The 20,614-nt window shown below is 46.6% G+C and overlaps 1 protein-coding gene and 1 pseudogene across 1 annotated transcript; one reads left to right on the forward strand and one right to left on the reverse strand.

The window, feature by feature from the left end:
• The first annotated feature begins 7,113 nt into the window (after positions 1–7,113).
• Positions 7,114–16,625, forward strand: LOC136493118 (uncharacterized). Its single transcript, XM_066489158.1, has 5 exons — positions 7,114–7,152; positions 11,409–11,788; positions 14,729–14,817; positions 15,050–15,163; positions 16,237–16,625. Exons 2-5 carry the CDS (start codon positions 11,693–11,695, stop codon positions 16,250–16,252), a joined length of 315 nt encoding a protein of 104 aa, XP_066345255.1. The 5' UTR covers positions 7,114–7,152; positions 11,409–11,692; the 3' UTR covers positions 16,253–16,625.
• LOC136493117 (L-type lectin-domain containing receptor kinase IX.1-like) lies at positions 11,976–14,513 on the reverse strand (annotated as a pseudogene).
• Positions 16,626–20,614: the final 3,989 nt, after the last annotated feature.

Below are 20,614 nucleotides of genomic sequence, written 5' to 3' on the forward strand. Positions count from 1 at the left end.
CAAGATTGGTGGGAGGCATTCGAGTATGGATGTCCCTCTAATGCTCCTCCTATCACCTGACAGGAGTTTAGAGAGAATTTTAGGTCCTACCACATACCTAAAGGATTGATAGAGCTCAAGCAGGAGGAATTTAGAGCTCTGAAGCAGGGATTAATGTCCGTTGCTGAGTATCGTGACAAGTTTGCTCAGTTATCATGTTACGCTCCGAATGAGGTGGTTGATGATGCTGATAAGCAACGCTGCTTTCTCAAGGGTCTGTATGATAGTATGTAGCTCCAGCTTATGTTCAATACATACCCTAACTTTCAGACGCTGATGAATCGTGCCATTGTTATTGACAATAAGCGCAAAGAGATAGAGGCCAAGAAGGGGAGGCTTCAGGGACAGACATCTAGAAGTAATACCCATCCATGCACCAACCCTTCGCAAGGCTTCCAGTAGAGGTTCCAGGGACCACCTAATCAGTGGAATCATGGTCAGTACCCTCAGTGCAACCCAAACCAGTAGTAGAATGGCAATCAACGTCCTCAGCAGCAGAGTGGCTAGCAGACACCACGACAGGGAACACCCAACAACACTCCCATGAAGACCAGTGCACCTAGTACCCCCAACATATGCTATCATTGTGGAGAAGTAGGGCATTATGATAACCATTGCCCCAGGAAGCAGAATCAACAAACACCCCAAGGTCAGCATAGTAATCAGATGGGAATGCCGTAGAAGCCAGCACTCAACACAGGAAAGGTGAACCATGTGTCTATCAAGACGGCGCTTGTGGAACCAGAAGTCACGCTCGGTACGTTCAATGTCAATTCCATTCCTGCCACTGTTCTTTTTAATTATGGAGCTTCACATTTATTCATATCACAAGCATTTGTTAGAAACCATAGCATACCATTATGTGCCATGCAAAATCCTCTATTAGTAAACTCACCGGGAGGTAGTATGCAAGCTTCATACCATTGTCTTCCAACTAGTCTATCCTTAAGGGGGGTAGAGTTTAAAGTGAGCCCCATTGTGTTGATAACGTCTGGCATTGATGTGATTCTGGGTATGGACTGAATGAAGCAAAATAGGGCAGTCATTCAGTGTTAAGAGAAGGTAGTTGTTATGACCTCACCGAATGGGGATATAATCAGTGTGGATGTTGTGGTACAAGCACAGCCGATAACCACAGTGAACCATCTTGATGATCGCGTCAACAATGAAGACCCAGTGGTGGATGAGTTTCCAGATGTGTTCCCCGATGACTTGCCAGGTATGCCACCTGACCGTGACATTGAGTTTATTATTGAATTATTACCTAAAACTGCACCGATAGCTAAGCATCCATATAGAATGGGGGTTAATGAACTAGAGAAACTTAAGAAACAAATAAAGGAGTTATAGGAGAAATGTTTCATTCATCCTAGTTCATCACCTTAGGGAGCACCGATTATATTTGTTGACAAGAAGGATGGTACCCAGAGAATGTGTATTGATTATCGGTCACTCAATGAGGTTACTATCAAGAACAAGTATCCGTTACCTAGAATTGATGACTTGTTTGATCAGTTAAGAGGTGCTTGTGTTTTCTCTAAGATTGATCTTTGTTCTGGCTATCATCAGTTGAAGATTCATGCAACTAACATACCCAAGACAACTTTTACTATGAGGTATGGTTTGTATGAGTACACTGTTATGTCCTTTGGATTGACCAACGCACCTACATACTTTATGTACTTGATGAATAAGGTGTTCATGGAGTTTTTGGATAAGTTTGTGGTGGTATTTATCAATGACATATTGGTATTCTCCAAAACTGAAGAAGAGCACGCTGAACATCTAAGGTTGGTCTTGTAGAAGCTCAGGGAGCACAAGTTGTATGCCAAGCGAAGCAAGTGTGAGTTTTAGTTGAAGAAAGTTTCTTTCCTAGGCCATGTTGTCTCTAATAGTGGGATAGCAGTAGATCCAAGCAAGGTGAGAGATGTGTTGAATTGGAAACCACCAACCGATGTGGGAGAGATTTAAAGTTTCTTAGGATTGGCTGATTACTATATAAGGTTCATAGAAGGTTTTTCTAAACTTGCCAAGCCTATGACAGTTTTGTTGGAGAAAAATGCTAAGTTTGTGTGGTCTGAGAAGTGCCAGGCTAACTTTGAAGAATTGAAGAAGAGGTTGACTACGGCCCTAGTATTGGTTTTGCCAGATTTGAGCAAGAGCTTTTCTATCTATTGTGATGCATCTCATCAAGGTCTTGGATGTGTTCTTATGCAAGAAGAAAGAGTAGTGGCCTATGCATCCCAACAGTTGAGAAAGCATGAGCTAAACTATCCTACTCATGACTTGGAGTTAGCAGCAGTGGTTCATACTTTGAACATATGGAGGCACTATCTTATTGGACATAAGAGTGATATTTATACCGATCACAAGAGTCTAAAGTACATTTTCACTCAGATGGATCTAAATATGAGACAACGTCGATGGTTGGAGTTGATCAAAGATTATGATCTAGAGGTACACTATCATCCTGGAAAGGCGAATGTTGTTGCCGATGCTCTTAGCAGGAAGAGTTATGCCAATGAGGTGCAAGTGGCACTGATGTCAAGTGAGTTGTGTGCCGAATTTGAGCGACTAAATTTAGGCTTTGTCACTAATGCAGTGGAGTTGGTGTTGGAGCCTAATTAGAGCAAGAAATATGTAAGGGATAATTATAGGATGCAAAGTTGAAAGAGATAGCGGAGAACATAGTGATTGGCAAGGCACCAGGATTCCATATGGATGACAATGGAACTCTTTGGTTTGGGAAAAGACTATGTGTGCCTGAGGATAAGGCTATCGAGAGGCAATTCTTTGTGAGGCACATGAGTCTGCTTACTCTATTCATCCTAGGAGTACCAAGATGTATTTGGATTTGAAAGAGAAGAATTGGTGGTACAGACTGAAGAAAGATGTCGCTAAATATGTTGCTTTATGTGATACTTGTCAGAGAGTCAAAGCTGAACATCAAAGACCTATAGGGTTGCTACAACCAATGAAGATACCTAAGTGGAAGTGGGAAAAAGTTGGTATGGATTTTATAGTTGGGTTACCACATACTCAGAGAGGTTATGATTCAATTTGGGTGATAGTGGATCAGTTAACTAAAGTTGCTCACTCCTTACCGGTCAAGACTACCTATACTGGTCCCTAATTGGCTACATTATATATGGAGAGAATAGTGTGTCTACATGGAGTTCCTAAGAAAATTGTGTCTGATCGAGGTACTCAATTTACATCTCATTTTTTACAGCAAGTACATAGTTCGTTGGGAACAAAATTGAATTTTAGCACAGCATATCATCCTCAGATAGATGGGCAAACTGAGATAATTAATCAGATATTAGAGGACATGTTGAGGGCTTGTGCATTGAAGTATGGTACAAGTTGGGATAAGAGTTTGCCTTATGCAGAGTTCTCATATAATAATAGTTATCAGAAGAGTCTCAATATGACACCTTTCGAAGCTTTGTATGGACGAAAGTGTAGAACCCCATTGTTTTGGAATCAAATGGGAGAAATTCAAGTGTTCGGACCAGATGTTTTAAGAGACGCAGAAGAGCAAGTAAGGATGATCAGAGATAATTTGAGAGTGGCTCAGTCCCGATAGAAGAGTTATGCCGACACTAGAACGGAATTGGTTTTCAAAGTAGGGGATTATGTTTACTTGAAGGTGTCACCTATGAGAAGTGTGAGAAGGTTTAACATGAAAGGAAAGTTAGCACCAAGGTATATTGGGCCTTTCAAGATTTTAGAGAGACGTGGAGAAGTAGCTTATCAGTTAGAATTGCCTGAGAGTTTGTCAGGTGTACATGATGTGTTCCATGTGTCTCAACTAAAGAAGTATTTGCGTATACCCGAGGAGTAGATACCATTGGAGGAACTTACAGTTAAAAAAGATCTCACTTATGAGGAGTTTCCAGTAAGGATTTTAGAGACATCAGAAAGAGTTACAAGGAGCCGAGTTGTAAAGATGTGTAAGGTTTAGTAGAATCGGTATATAGAAGATGAGGCTACTTGGGAAAAAGAAGAGGATTTGAGAAAAACATACCCACAGTTATTTGAGTAAGCATTGTCCGAATCTCGAGGACGAGATTCATTTTAAGGGGGTAGAATTATAACACCCTAAAATTTGCGACATTTTTGAAATAGGAGAATTTGATTTATTATGCAATTTTGTGGGCATTTGAATTTAGAAAAATAATAATTTTTATCAAATTAAAATCAAATATAGGTTTACAATCATGTATGTGCATTCATGCTGCTGCATATTAATTTTTGAGTGGTGTGATTTGAAATCAAACTTCAAATTGATTTGAATTTGCATATTAAAATTTGTTTGGAAATTAAAAAAGAAAAAGGAAAGGATTTTTCTTCCCTTCCCTCTATTTCGGCCTGTTGGCCCAGTCGCTGGCCCAGTCCACCCACGTGGCTGCTTCCCGTGCGGCCTGCTCTCCCCATGCCCCGTGGCCCATTCCCGTCCCGCAGCCTAGCAAACCGCAGGCCTAGGCCTACGTCGCGCCCGCGCTTCCCCTCCCTCTCTGAGACGTTGACCGCCTTGGCCCACCAGTCAGCAAGCCGTCTTCCTCCTTGCGTCATGTCCATGCTGTACACATCTCCATCCCCGCCGTGACCGTGTCCGTCCCCTCCACAAGTTCTTGCGGTGGCGTGCTCCCCACGTCGCCCAACGTCTTAAATACCGAAGCCGCACCCGCCGCTATCCCTATCGCGTTTGGAAGCAAGCCGCAGCCACCCCGTGCCCTACATTAGCGCTGTCGCGAGCTTGAAGAGTCACCACCACTTCGTTGAGCCCCGTGCCTGTTCCGCTCTTCCTCCGCCGCTGAGGAAAACCTAGGTGAGTCCGCCATTGCCCCCTCTTTCTCCCCATGTCTTCGGTTCGTCAAACGGTGGACTGTAGGCTTAGATGTGTTGAGCTCCACCGTACCGGCCATGGCACCGCCACAAATAAGCTCGCCGCTGGCCACCTATACCGCCCGATCCAATCCCAGCAGCCCGCATCTAATCCAACGGCCCATATCGAAGGATACCCCTTCGCTGCGAGATTTGCAAAAACCCTCTTACAACTATTTAAGTCTAAACCCACAGTCCCTGTCTTTCTTTCAAAAGAGACCCTCAGATTTTTGTTTATAGAACCCGCAGTCCATAGCACCTTTCAAGAATATGTTTTCTTCTTGGGAAAGCGTAGTTTCATCGGTTTAGATCCAAAATACGTTTTCACCTATTTACAGTTTTGCCACTAATTTTGTTTTAGCCATAAAATCTCTATTTTAACTCTGATCTGATCAGTTCAACTTTCGTTAGGTTTGTAATTTTATAATCTGCATGTTCATACTACTGTTAAGTATGTTGTCAACTTTTTAAATTTGAGGTTAGATTTAATCTATTACTTTACTAAAGGAAATCTTGTTTAAATCATAACTTTTTTGTTTTAGCTCCGATTTTTGTGATCTTCGCGTCTGTGTGTTTATTGTGAGACGTAGATTCATTTTACAAACTTTTAATCTTGATTTTGTGCTGTTGGTGTACTATTCTAATCTATAGCTTTTGTTTGCTATGCATGATTGCTTCTGGATGCTTGTTTATTGTTGTGATTATCGAGTATAGATGGTGAGCAATTCATAGGAGACTAAGAGTATTACTTTGACATGCCAGATAAGCAGGAGTACTTTGTTCAAGGCAAGTATAGCATGGGATCATCCTTGTTTCCTATTCACTCTAATACATTAAATTTATGTTGCATGTGTCAACTTGATAGGGATTTCCTAGAATTGAACTTGTACCCTGTCACCTACGGGATATGCATTGGATAGCTTTGCTAGTACTCAATTAAACCATGATCTTGTAACTTGACTAATGGTATATACAATAAAAATTAAAATATGACTTTTTAGCAACTTGGAAACAGGAGGCTGGAGTGTTTAGCTACTTTCTAAATGCTTCAGATTCCTCTCCCTAAGGACTTATCTGTAAGTGGTCATCCGGGACTTACAGTATAACTGTGAGGGCTATATGGCTCTGGCTTTAGCTCAGTATGAGGACCTTTTCTAGCTTGTTAGTGGTTATCTTTATTGGCGTAAGAATGGCTTGCCGAATCAAGTATAGGACAGCCTCTACTCTTATGTGTATAGCCGTGATGGAATTGTGACATTCGACAGGGGGTTCCTATATCTATTTGTCGAGTGAATCTAATGACCCTAACTTGTTAGACGAACCTTTGAAAGGCTTCACAGTGACCCCTGCTTGCTCACCTTGAAAGTGTTTTGGGAGTTGCAAACCCAGGCATATATGGGTATCACGACTCACAGTGAAAGTGTACAACCTCTGCAAAGTGTAAAACTGGTATATCAGCCGTGCTCACGGTCACGAGCAGCCTTGGAACATTTATGGAATAGATGAACATTAAGAATTATCTGTTTATGCTATTCATTATTCATGTTTACATTGATCATGTGTTTTGCATTGGGAATTGAAACAACTTGTTGCTACTCTTAAGCTAAAATTGAGACAACTAAAAGCTGAATGTTGTTAAACCTGTATCAAGCCTCTTGAGCCTCGTGAACCCCATGTTACACTTATTGAGTACGACATGTACTCACGCTTGTTTATTTTCATTATTTGGATAAAAATCCCGGATGGGTAACAGATGTCTACGGTAATGACGATTTTCCTAAAGATTACTAGACTTGTAGTCAACCAGTTGACGTCCCTGTGATATAGAGCTTCCGCGAGAGATCTTTTCTTACTTCCCCTACATTTATGTGAAGACTCTATCTTATTCGTGATGTAATAAACACTTGTGATGATACTATTCATAATTTATCGGCTTATGTGTGTGACTGATCTCTGGGCGCACATAAGATTTTGCATCCCATTTTATCCTTAAAATCAGGTGTGACAGGTTCATATCATCATATGCCTGCCAATCAGTAAAGTAATATGTACATCAGAATATGAGACAAACTGCATCCAGATCATTCTATATCAACTAAACTTTTTTGTCAACTGAACTTTTTTGTTTTGTTTCTCTCTGTCTCTCAACAGTTATAGAAGGCGTGAGTCAAAATGGAGCCTGAGTAACAAAGGACTCAACTTTCATGTGCACCTCGCCATTTGGTATATCTTTTTTTTTAAACAATGGCAGGAGCTCTGCCTTTCAATTAAGACGAATGAAGTTTATATACAAGCAAAAGGTAGCCAAGCATGGCGCTAAACACCACGAAAGGTTACCCACCCACGCAACGCGACAGAGTACACACTACCATGAGTCATCGTTGCCGAGCATAGTTGCAAAGCAGCTAGCAGCTCCGACTTCCCATGGCAAAACACCGACAACTCATCATAAGATGTCAGTCCAACGGGCCCGAAGCAGTAGGCTGCAGCAGGTCATCGTTGCCGAGCTCAATGGCCCCGCGAAGAGCAGCTCCGACTTCCTACCATGATCCCACGTCCTGCCCACGGCGATTGCCGAGCCTCTAAAGCTGAAAACCCAGCCGTCGGAGAAGGAGGGTTCGACACACGTCATTGTTGCCGAGCTACATCCCCTGATGCAGCAGCTCTGACTTCGCGATGCAGAACTTGCCGTCTCGCATCAACCGGGCGTCGAGAGGCGGAGGACATTCGACGAAGGAGACATCATGGCCGAGACGAATTTCCATAGTGACGCCTTCAAGAAGGGTACGACGCCGAATGCGTCGCCGTCGCTTGTCCAGGAAAGCACCGGGTTTTCGCCCGTGGAAGACATGGCTAGGGGCACAAGAACACGACGCCCCCAACAAGGAAAATGGCACCCACAGGCGTCGTCATCGCCAAGGCTTTCGCCCGAGGTGCCCCTAGCACATACGTCGAGCCAAGATGCTGGACCGTAGCCTGTCACCACCGTCGTCGTCACTGCCATCCTGCAGAAGCTTCTCCAGAGGGGCATCGACGCGCCGGCTGCACACAGCAGCCGCACAACTGCGTCGGCCGCCACCCCCACCGATCGGACAACATGCAGAACTGGACTTACCCTGCCGCGCGCAACACCCTGCCGCACGCCGAAGCCGTTGCAAGCTACCGTCACCGGCACAAGCACCCGCCGTCGACGCTGCCGACCTCCGCCAGTCACCGTGAGAGGCTGGTTTGGCCCGCTCGACCTTCGCCCGCCTCGCCGCCATGGCGCCGTAGACACGAAAACGAGGAGGCCATCATCGTCCATGCCACCATGGTGCCAACGTCGCACACCAGCGCAGGGCGTCGACTCCACACGGCCACCGTGCCACAGCCGTGGCACTTTGATGCAGCTAACGCCAGCCCGGGTGGCCGCCCGGGTGCGCGCGCCCCGGATAACGCCCACACGGCCACGTACGCCTGCGCCGAACAATCCACGGCCACGCCCGCTGTCGTCGTATGCCAGCACCGAGCACCCCGCAGCCATGCCCGTCGTCGTCGGGCGCCTCGCGGTCGCTGCACGCAGACGCCGGGCACTCCAGATGAGGAGGCAGCTGATCTGCCCACTGGCAACCCGAAGCGAGCCCGGAGCGTCTGCCGTAATCGCGTCGGTTCGGCCTCGAAACTGCCCGCAGCTCCTTGAGCCACTGCCACCGGAGCAGCCCGCGTGGCTCCCGCGCCGTCGCTGCGCTGCCGCTGTACCACAACCCCGCCACCGCACCACCACGCCGCCGCAGCTGCCTCCTGCGACCGCACCATGGATCTGCACGCCGGCAGGACAGATCCGGCTTAGGGGACGCCGGATCCGGGCATGGCAGGCCGGAAACCGGCCGCCGGCCGCCGCCCCATGCAGACCTCCGCCATGGCCAGAATCCCTAACTTGGGAGCACCTCCGGGAGAGAGAGAGAGAGAGAGGAGGGAGGAGAAGGGGGGGGGGGGGCAGACCCAGCCGCCGCCATCCCTGCCTTCGGCCGGCCTGCCGGCATCAAGCTCCGGCGGCGGCCGGGGATGGGAGCGTGAGGGGGCTCAGAGGCGTGTGGAGGAGCGGCACCGCCCGAGTCGCCCTGGAGAGAGCGACGCGGGGGCCGTGGAGCAGTCGTGTTATTTCTGTTTCATTCTCAACTCTTTTATGTATGCATTAGGATGCTTCCCCTTGTATAAGATTGGGGGTATCATCTCAAAGTATGTGTGTATGTCTGAAGCTTCCTGCTTCAATATCTGTGTCAAAGTACATGTCAATGTCTTTTAATCCATCTGATCAACATCAAACCAGACTGTGGCACACTTAATATGGCACCAATAGTCAAACATTGACCTTAACCTTAATTAGATATATATAAGAGAACATCAGGTAACTAACATGAAGCGTAGGTATCTTAATACAAAAAATGATTATTATTTATCTCTGCTGAAGCAGGCATCTTTGGCAGAATGCAAGTGCCTCTACAAGTGGTACGAGCGTGGTTATATTCTCTTTTTTACTGTGATAAGGATATTAATCCCAAAAGATATTATGAACAATATAATTATTTATATAAACTTGTGCTCGTGCATAGTTGTAGACTTGTACTTCAATGACCAGTAGGTTTATTTGAAATCTGAAATTTATGAACTACCTCATTTGAATTCATCTCAATACTCGTATATTTTATCTAATATGTTATCAATTAGAGTCACTTGATCCTTCAGCCGTTATACAAGCTTTGTTTACATTACGTACAGATGAAAGCTAAGCATATTAACAACACTGAATACCAAGTCCGATGTTGGCCGGACTTGGAGATCGGCTATCCCTTCTAGTGTGATCCTTCTAGATGAGACAGAAGAGAAAGGATCCAGTTCTCCAAAAGAAGTAAAATAACTAGATAGTAGCAATCTGGCTCAGTGAGTGCCTGTTCAGCTCTTGCTCTTCTTTTTATGCAATTTGTTTAGATAAACTCTTATTCTATTACGAACTGTGATATAGTCACTGTGTGGTAGTTTCTTAATCTGTAGTACCATATTTTTCTAATTAATGCTCAGTTCACAGAAAAATCATTGGCCACATTATAATTTTCTAAATTCTCTGAAATCGTTTAATAATAGGCCATTGGAAATGGAAATTTCTCAAATCCCATTAATGATTCGACATGTGTATGAAGTTTAATATTGCATGTTATCCGCAATCTATGCTCTCAAGCTTGTATAACAATGTCCTAGTTCGGCCACTAAGATCTAGAAACCATATTATTTTTTGCCATTTATTTGTTTCCTTGATTGCAAGCATTTTGGCAAGTTCACAGGAAGAGGAAGGAACACCTAAGAACAATAGGCATGGGAGACATTGGGAAAGAAAAAGAACTTGCCCTTATTCTAGAGGGTGTTCATAGCTCATTCTTTCCTCCATGTTCCCATGCCCAACGCTCTTAGATGCTCTTTTTCTTCATCTTCCCAACTCACCCTCTAGCCCATGATCATACTCTTCCTACTAACTCTCAAATCTGTATGTACTATTAAAGGAATTGAGTGAGATAAACCGAAGAGGAAGGAGAACCTAAGAACGATAGGAATGGGAGGCACGGGGAAAGCAAGATACAAGATTCACCTCCAGTTGGGGAAGTGTACATGCTTTCCTCCATGTTCCCATTCCCATTGCTCTTAGACTATCTCTTTCTTCCTCTTCCTGGTCCACCCTCATGGTCCAGGACTCGAAAAGTTTCAGAATGAAATGGATGCATGCATTGCTATGAAGCACATATATATAATCCCAGGGAGCAAAAGCACTGAATAGTGAACAAAGTCACCTACTACAGCATCTACATGGTGCACAAAAGTAGACTTCATTCAATGGCACTAATATATTGGGCTATGTGACGTCTACTATTCAATAATAAAGATCAAGTGTGGTGATGATGCCTGGAGATTTTTTTTTCATGTGCCCATCAAACGCGAGGACAACAGACAGTTTGGCAAGTTAGGCTCTGTCGCTGAAAAAACGAGTCGAAACACTGTTCTGGCTGATTTATTGTGAAAGAAAAACACTGTTTCAACTGAAAAAACAAACAAGCTAAAAAAGACGGATTATAAGAGAAGCGACCAGTGCCTTAATCCTTGACTTAATAAGGGATGCAAAATTACTTCTCGGCTTTGAGTAGTGCTTTTAGTGAAAGAAAAGGAAATCATGTTCTCATCATCATAAGATACATATGCAAACATGTATTAAGTATCATTCGCAATAACGCAAGTGTTAATGGGTCCAAAGTCTTCCCAGTTTAACAGGAAATCAAAATATATTATATAAAGGAGCGAAGGAATTAATAAATACCTGTTACCTAAAATCCTTAGCCACATTAGATCTCCTCCGTTAGATGTACATCCAACGCATCTGATTTAAGTGCTAACTGTGGGGCCGATGCGTTTCCTGACGTCCTGACACATGAAACGCGTGTTTTCGGTGGACAAAGGATGAAAGGAGCACCTCCGATCCGAGTTTTTTCACCGAAAAACTTTCTTACCCGCCAACTGCCCCGCGTAGCCACACCTGGGCGGTTCCAGGCCTTCTCCATCCCCGACCGAGAGTCCAGACCCAGACGATGCTGCTCGCGGAGGCGGAGGGCGCGACGAGGCCGGAGACGTGGAGGGCGACGGCCAGCAGCGGCCCCTCAGCGCCCGCTCCCTTCTCGGGCGCGGCTTCCTCAACGGCGCCCCCACCCCCACTTTGACGCGTGCGCCGCGCCCCCCTCCACCCATGGCGTGCGGTGGCGGTGGCGGAGGCTGGTCCGGATCGATGGGTGCTGTGGCAAAGGCTGGTCTGCAGTCTCTCTCCGGCTTTGAGATCCACTCTGTACGCACCTCTTTGGATCTGCATCTCTCTTCCTTGATCCATGGCGTATGTGACTATGTGAGATCATTCTCTCTCTGTAGATCGGGTCTGGATGTGCATAAGCCTGCGGTTGGAAGGCTTTGGCTTCCCAAATCCCATTTCGAGCAAGTAGCAATTCCGGGCGGTCATGTTGTTAAAATTAAGGGAGAATTGGTTTCATAGCACCGAAAGAACACGAGATTCAGAAAATACCATCGAAAGTTCATCGTACCGTAAAATACCATTGAAAGTGAATATCCATTCTGCAATCTAGCACTCCGTTAGTTTCGCTGTTAACGTCGTTCGTTGGCATCCGTCCGTGGACTCCGCTTCACTAAAAAAACGACGTGTACGTCGCGTCAACCTGAGCAGGCCGCCTGCAGTGGTGAGCCTCGTCCCACGGACGTCGGAGCTCAAGCCCGGCGCCTGTCCTTGCCTCGAACACTGCCGCCGAGCACTCCAGCGCCAACGCCCTACGTTGCCGGAACCGCGCTCACCCTGGCTCGCCGAAGCCGCCGCCATTGGAGGTGCACCGCACTAGCCCGCGACTCTGCCCGCAGCAGCCAGACGCCGGAGGTCGCAGCCACGGGCACCAGGGCCTGCCCAGAGCTCCCCACACCGGAGCCGAGTGCGGTCAGCACGGAGCACCCGCACGCGTCGAAGCCGATGCCGTGCCGGAGGCCGGAGCTTAGCGCCACCGCTGCTCTGCATTCAAAATCATCGGGGTGCAGAAGCACCGATCATTGGTCATTTGAACAGGGTAGATGTCTCTGTCGTGCTTGACCGAGTGGTGCCGGTGCCGGTGCCCGTGCTGCTGCTGCCGCCTGTCGTAACGGAAGATGTGTAGTATAAAGCATCAGGCGGCGGCATGTAGGTTGCCACCGGCATCCTCGCCGGCAGGCTCAGCGGTGCCTCCAGCCGCAGCACGTTGACTCACCCTTCAGCCGCGTGTCGGCGGCGTCGAGGATGGCTCCTCTACCGTACCATTCCCAAAGCCATTTCACGATGTGGATCACGTCTTCTTCGCCGTGGCGACGCACCAGGGGACGCTGGCCGCAGGCGGTCTCTAGAAGGACGACGCCAAAGCTGTAGACGTCCGACTCGGCGTTGGCCCTGCCGGTGATCATGCACTCCCGGGTCCATGTACCCATTGTGGCGGCGAGCACCGTGGTGTGCGAGCCCCGGCCGTGGTCGACCAGCGTCGCCAGCCCGAAGTCGCCGAGCTTGGCGTGGAAGCATGCGTCCAGCATCACGTTGCTGGGCTTGATGTCCCTGTGCACCACGCACTGCTCCCACTCCTCGTGCAGGTAGAGCAGCGCCGGCCCCAGCCCCAGCACGATCTTGTGCCGGACTGGCCATGGAAGCAGAGCGGCGTACTCCTTCCTCCCCTGCTTCGAGCCCTTCGATACCCTCTTGACGGCGACGTGAAGGTCCATGTCCTTGAGGAATCCTCTATACACGGACCCAAACCCACCTTCTCCAAGCTTCTACTTGTCTGAGAAGTTGTCGGTGGCAGTGGCGAGCTCGCCGTAGCGAAACCGCTTTGGCCCGGTCCCTTTCTCGAACTCGTCCTCCATCTCCAGCTCGTCGCCGCCCTCTTCCAGCTCCCGCTCCATCGTCTGCCGGGCGCGCTTTCGACATTGGTGCAGGAGGAACCAGATTCACAAGCATAGAACTATCAAGAAAGAGGCAGCACCGGCGGCAGACAAACCGACCACTAAACCCATGGAGACCGATGGAGAATCCGTCGGCGGCGGTGGCGCCGTCCGACGTGGCGGCAGGGTGACGTCGAAGGCGCCGATAATGTACCTGACGTAGCAGCTGTACCCTTGAGCGCGCCACCGGTGTTGTTCGGGAACCTCCCCGGCAGCAGAGCGATATACGTGTTGAGGCACCAGCTGCATTCGATGGCCGTCAGGTCCCGCGTGCACTGAGCGAGCCCGTACACCGAGTCCGACGAGCCAGCGAGCGGAGCGCTCTCGTTCGCGACGAACAGCAGCGAGCCGGGGGCCGTCCTGGTGAGCCGGTTCATCAGGCTGGAGCGCGCGTCCTCGAGCCTTGCCTGGTCGATGGTGCTGGGCCAGATGACGTAGAAGTAGTAGGCCTCGTCGCGGCTGGCCACGGAGAAGAAGTCGGTGTCCGAGTAGCGGAGCACGCACGCGTCGTACGCCGCGCTCACGTTCCGGCTGCCCGGGCATAGCGAGGCACTCCAGGCACTGCGTCGCGTTGCGGTCGGCGTAGCACATGATGAGGCCGAACACCTGGTCGCCCCCCGTCCCGGCGGTGCCGTTGTAGAACCACCCATTGTCGCCGGCCGCCATGGGGAGCGCAGCCAGGAGCTGGTCCAGGTTCTTCTTGTACTAGCTGCCGTCGGTGTAGTTGCCGCTTGTCGAGCAGGAAGGCGCCAACGGCAGCACCGTCTTGGCGCCCTGCCCAGCTGCCGCGACGAATACCAAGGCCAAGGCGGCGAGGAGGAGAAGGCGGGGGGCCATAGCCGCTAGCCGGCCGGCAGCTCCATCGCCCAGGACCAGCTGTGCTAGACGGAGAGCCACTGGATTGGGAAAGAAAGGTTCCTGGACGGAGGCATTCACGGCGACAGCAGATAGCGTGACAGAATGCTATTAGACGGTAACGGACCATTCTTTCAGTGGTATTTTCCGTGACGGACATCTTTCGGTGGTATTTTCCAAATGTCGTGATCTTTCGATGCTATGAAACCAATTTTCCCTAAAATTAATCATGTTTCAAAAAAGTGTATGGTATTCCGCTGAGAAGAGGCCTAGGTCCAATCCTTGTGCATCTTGGAGATACGAGATATAGAAAATGGTCTCTTGCTTGACTGTAGTTGATTCTTTAGAAATTGAATACTTATGCAGATGCCTATTTTTTGTAAAAACTAACAACCATATTTGTCATGTACAGATTACAACTCATCCTAGTATTTCTGTGCTTGATACAACTGGATTCTTGTGCCAAGCATACAAGATATGGTTTAAAGCTTGCTTTGACAGGTAATATTTTAATTCAATTCAATGGAGTAAACTGGCACACTTGTTTTTTCTGTAAATTCTTGTTGTCCTAATGGTGTTGTTTTAAGCTCTATATATTTCTCTCCACCTTGATGTATACGAAACTAGCTGCTTGTTCATATATATAGAAACTTAAACGGGCTCTAAATATTTCATTCTTTTTACTGAAAGACTACACATGAGTGTAAGAAACTTAATTTTTGTCCATGTGTAGATGTTTGAAAATTGAACCAGCATCGACTGAAGGAAAAGTTCAGGAAAAAACATCGGATTGCTCAGCATCTACTGAAGGGAAATTTCAGGAGAAAAATGGATTACTTTGCCTAAGGTGAAGATGCCCTTTTTTTGTGTAATTGTTTTTCTTCTTCCTGTCAATGCATGATCATGTGCAAGAGTAATATTTGGCTTTAAAAGAGAATTTTATCGTGTCAGTTATAAGATAGCAACAGATCTTAACAAGTTAAGGTAATATATGATCAATTTAAAATGAATTACATGCAAAAAATTCTGTACCAACATATATTTATCTCAGCAGTATCAAACTTGAAGTGAAATGAAAGGAGTTCGAAGTAAAATAATAGGCGAATATCTGTTTTCCATAGTCCAAAATAAGCAGAGCATTGACATTGTCTCTTGGTGGATTTTAGTAGTTGTCTCTTGCTACATTCAATTTCTCTGAATTTCTTTCCATTTTCCAATGTTTAAAATACATTCTGTAGTAGCTAACTTCGAAGTGCAAGTACACATCCCTCCCTCATGTTCTGTTCCTATTTGTCTTTAATTTACATCAAAACAAGTGCAAGAGGTTGGTCTGAGTCTGACAAAGATGTTTGTGTTGGCATCACGTTTCTAATCTCCAGGCAAAGCCGGCAGCTTGCTGTGACAAAATTTTCCATGGCCCATGGCTTTCATTTTGAGATAGATTAGTGTACTGAACTTCAGATCAGTACTAAGATTTTAACCTTGTATTCTGTATAATACTATTAGCATTTTTTAATAACAAACCAGAAGTGTGTTGTGCTGCACAACAGATCGAGCGCGGACTTTTTTTTGGATCAGTCCTCGTAGGCTTCTCCTCTTCTGTCTTTCGTGGCTGTCTGCTATGCACCATTTGTGGGACAGATTCGTACCTTGTGTTCGTACCTTGTGAGGACCATAGGCTACAGCTAGCATGTAAAGAACTCTGCTGACACTTTTTTTTTCTGCAGTCCCTTCTGGCATCCAAACTACTTCCTTCATTTTCGTGAAAATCCAATAAAAAGAATTGGTGTTTTCCTTTCTGCAAACAAGGAAACTTATTATGTGCTTATTTAGTCCAAATATTTATATTTATACAGTTCCTCAAGGCAATACATTATACATATGAGCAACAGTTGCTTATTTCACATTCTATTGGTGCAGACCAAGGACCCCTTGATTTCGATACCAAGAATCACTTGTGATCACTAAGAACGGCGCCTTAGCAGGAAGATTCGATGTTAACACTGCAGACACACTAGACACAGGAGGGAGCAGAAGTGAAGTATCAGTTGGGTTGAATTGTGAACTATCCAACCATGATGTTGACGGATATCTCCTATATAGATTGCTTTCGTGTCGAACAATTTTTTGTGTGACTGTTAGCACTTCCAAAGTCTGTTCCAAATTGATATTGAGTTGTAGAACTGAAGCGAATCTGGTTTCTGAATTCTGATTTCCTATGACATTGTAACGCTATCAGTGTACTTTCATGTTTGTGGCGGACCATGACTCCAACAATCATGGTATATATGGATTTGTTCTTGTAGCCATGCACGGATTGCTTCGACTAGAGTAGGATTTGATATAGTTCTTGGGTGTCATCTGCCACAGGGAACTCCAGTGGATTCTGTTTGCTTGCCTCCTGTATCTTTATTTAACTTTGTAATCATACGGTGTAGGGTGATTCGAATTGCTTGCTTCCTTTCTTCAGTTATGATAAGTTGAGATCCTTGCACTTCTGCCTAAGCTCATCGATAGCAAGCTCCAATTTGGCTTCATATCTCATTAAAAAGTAACTTAGAAAACAAATCTTACTTTTAACGGTTTTAAATTTTTTTTATACAATTATATGACGTCACCTTCATATTTTTGTAATATTTTATATAGGACGTAACCTATGTGAATTATAAGCACGTGCGTGCTGCACGTGCATTTCCACAAGTTAAGACAAAAGCATTTAGTTGGTTTTATATATGGAGAACTTCCATCAACTATTAGGCAATCATGGATCTGTAGAAGACCACAATACATCAACTAAGTTCTGATCAAGCATAATGCATTGGTGGTACCCTTTCTGTTGCTGCCTTCTCGGTGTTCCTTGATCTTTGTGATTTGTTGACTGAGGTTACTTTGCTTTGCATCTCGAAGATGAGCACAGTTTAAAGCATTTTGAACCTGGGCAGTATACCGCTAAGTCGGCATACGACCCGGGCATCATACCGTCAAGCCTTTGTAACATGTGTGAATTCGTGGGCCCAAAGAAAATTAATGCCCTTTTTTTTTTCTGTGGCTAGCAGTAGCACAGTTCATTGCTGATGTCTGACTGCAGATTGTTTGGCGAGAATGGGACTGCTACATCTTCAGAGCTGCCCTTTATGCAGTCAAGAAAAATAGTATCCACATATTGGCATCATGTGTATTCTCTCAAGGCAGGTTTGGTTCTTGTTATTTTGGAAATCCTTCACCTCAGCCTGATGATGTGTGGAGTTCAAAGTGTGGTGGATGAGAATTAGCATTTTGGACGCCACGCTATTGGAACAGGTCTTAGTATACTCGTCATTTTGGGGGCATGTTTTTTTTGAAAGAACAGGAGGGGTATTTGGCCCCTACTGAAAATATTAAGTTAATTAAAAAAAAGGAGTCTGATATGGAAACACCGAAATGACTGCATTCTTAATGGAACTTATCCTGGTGAAAGGTCCTAATGGTTAGAGGGGGTGAATAGCCTAATAAAAATTTCTACAACAACACTTAACAAAATGGTTAGACAATTATGAGGCGAAGCAAGTGTTACGCTAGCCTACTCAAAATACAAGCCACCTACCACAATTATAGTTTAGATAGTATCTATTCACCCAATAGCTATGACACTACACTATGTTAGTGTGCTCTCAAAGGCTAACTAAAGAGCAAGGTCTTGGAGTTGCAGAGAGAGTTGGACGACAAGAAGGCCGAGTTCAACCGCAGAGGAGACAGAGAGAGGTCCAAGGGGATTGATATGCTGAAAATCCAATCTCGGAACAAGACCATGACTTAGGATCTAGAGGAGTTTAGGAAGAAGGCCGTTCGCAACCAGGGTCACCTGATCGAGGCACTCAGGTAGAACGAGTACCTACAGGACAAGTGTGAGAGGACATGGCAGGCTTGGCAGAAGTCTGATAAGAAGCGCCTCAGGGAGATGAAGGGTATGTGGGATCAGCTACCCAAGGAGATTCGTAGCAAGACGAAGCCTAGGATAGAGGAGTTTGAGTTAGCCCCGACTCGCCTCAACCTAGACGCCTGCCCTACCCTACCTAGAGCCAAGCCTACTGAGGAGCTCGCCGAGGCCTTGAAGTACGTGTCCCAACTTCACAAGTCTGACGAGGAGATCGAGTTCGAGAACAGTCATATCCCAGCTGCGGTGGACGAGTTAGAGTAGATAACCCTGCGTGGTCATGAGTCATGTCAGTGGCTTCCATAAGTTGTACCCCATGATGTACCCCTTATGAGATGTAATATGAGACACTATGCGTAGTACGATTCTCACGAGTCTTCAAGTGTAGCTACTGGAGATGATGCTATGTAATAAAACCCATGTAATGAATGTTTTGGATCTTATTGCATCTTATGGATCTTAATGCTTCTTTGTAATGAATGTTGGATAGTATAAATGTTTTTCTTTAAATCATCAAAAATCATGTAATCATACTGAATTATAAGCACTTAAGGCACAAACACTAAAATTCCTATGATCCATGTTGCAGATGCCGAACCGCCGATTTGATCGCCTAATGAACCGTGGACGTGCGCCCACCCCCGAACCAGTCGAACCAAATGGGGAGCGTGGTGGCAACAACCGTGGCCGTGGCCGTGGCCGCGGACATGGAGGGATACCCTTCAACCTGGAGAATACCCCGCCGCTTGATGAGGAGAACATTCCGCCACCACCACCACTGACCCTGGCAGAGGTGATGGTGCAACAAACCCAGCTTCTTGCAGCTCTTGTAGACAGAGCAAACTGTCGCCAGGGAGGCCAGCAGAATGACTTCCAAAGGAAGCTGGAAGGATTTCTGAAGCTAAGGCCACCTACCTATGATGGCACCGACCCTAACCCGCTTGTAGCCGATGACTGGCTCAAGGAGATGGAGAAGAAGCTCGACCTCACCACCTTCACCGACGATGAGTGTGTTGGAGCCGCCACACACCAGCTCACAGGTGCAGCTCGCGCCTGGTGGGACAGTTTTAGTGATTCCCATGAGGACCCTACCAACATCTCGTGGGAAGAGTTCGCCGAAGCATTCACTGAGTATCACATTCCCAAGGGTATCATGGAGGCCAAAGCCGAGGAGTTCCGCAACATCAAGATGGGAAAGGATAGGGTGACTGAGTACACTACTCGTTTCACCAACCTTCTGTGCTATGCACCTTCCTATGTTGCGAACTCTGAGAAGGAGAAGCTGTACTATTACTACAAGGGACTTAACCCGCACATCAAGCTGAAGTTTGGCGGTATTAAGAGTAGCACGTTGCGTGCTCTAGTGGATCGCTGCATCCTGATCGAGAAGGACCGTGCTGAAGCTGGAGAGGAGTATAGGGAGAGGAAGCGTAAGCCTGAGGAGTCCTTCCATGGACATGATCGCAAGAGGTTCCGCAGAGATGCACCATCCAGAGAACGCTCTCGCCACAACAGGGATGACAACCCTGGATCGAGTAGGGGTAGTGGAGGCTACAAGGCCAAATACTCCCGCCCTGCTTAGGATTGTTATACCCAGGACTGTTATGCTCAGGACCACAACACTCAGGACCATTTCAACTGTCCCCACTCAGCGAATGAACACCCAGCACAGAACCGCTCTGCACCAAGCACTGGAAACTGGAAGGCACCTGTGCCAACTCCTATAGGCAGTGCGCCTTTCACCTGCTTCGCTTGTGGCCAACTGGGTCACAAAGCCACTGAGTGCCCTCAGAACTCAGCCGCTCAGAAGTCTTAGTTCAAGGGATCTGCTACCCGTGGACGTCTCAACCATCTGGACGCCGAGGAAGCACAGGCTACCCCTGATGTTGTGTACGGTATGTTTTTAGTTAATGGCAATACTGCATCAGTTCTATTTGACTCTGGAGCAACTTGTTTTTACATATCATCCAAATTTGCACGAGAGCATGACCTACCTATAACCCCGCGTGGAAAGCCTATCATCACCAGTTCACCTTTAGGAGACCTAAAGTGCACACACATCTGTAAGGGAGTGAGTCTTACCATTGAAGGTCTTGTCTTTGAAGCCGACCTAACCCTGTTACCTTCCACAAACCTAGATGTCATCTTAGGTATGGATTGGCTAACCATTCACCGAGGTATCATATCATGTTCACCTAGATACATCCAAGTGACCCACCCATCAGGCCAAGTTATTAGATGTGAACCCCAGTCCGGAAGGTCCACTTCTATCCTATGTGCCCTTAAAGCCAGTTCAGAATCACAAAAAGAGGAGAAGACAGTTCATGATGTGCCTGTGGTCAGAGACTATCCCGATGTATTCCCTGAAGAATTACCGGGTATGCC

The sequence above is a fragment of the Miscanthus floridulus genome, chromosome 11 (assembly GCF_019320115.1).
Source record: "Miscanthus floridulus cultivar M001 chromosome 11, ASM1932011v1, whole genome shotgun sequence".
In the NCBI taxonomy this organism is placed as follows: domain Eukaryota; kingdom Viridiplantae; phylum Streptophyta; class Magnoliopsida; order Poales; family Poaceae; genus Miscanthus; species Miscanthus floridulus.

Bases quoted from the DNA above. Each gene is read 5' to 3' on its own strand.
- LOC136493118 (XM_066489158.1), top strand. From the start codon at position 11,693: ATGGCGTGCGGTGGCGGTGGCGGAGGCTGGTCCGGATCGATGGGTGCT. The intron at 11,789-14,728 runs GTACGCACCTCT...TGTCATGTACAG, and splicing joins CCGGCTTTGAGATCCACTCT to ATTACAACTCATCCTAGTAT. The intron at 14,818-15,049 runs GTAATATTTTAA...GTCCATGTGTAG, and splicing joins TTTAAAGCTTGCTTTGACAG to ATGTTTGAAAATTGAACCAG.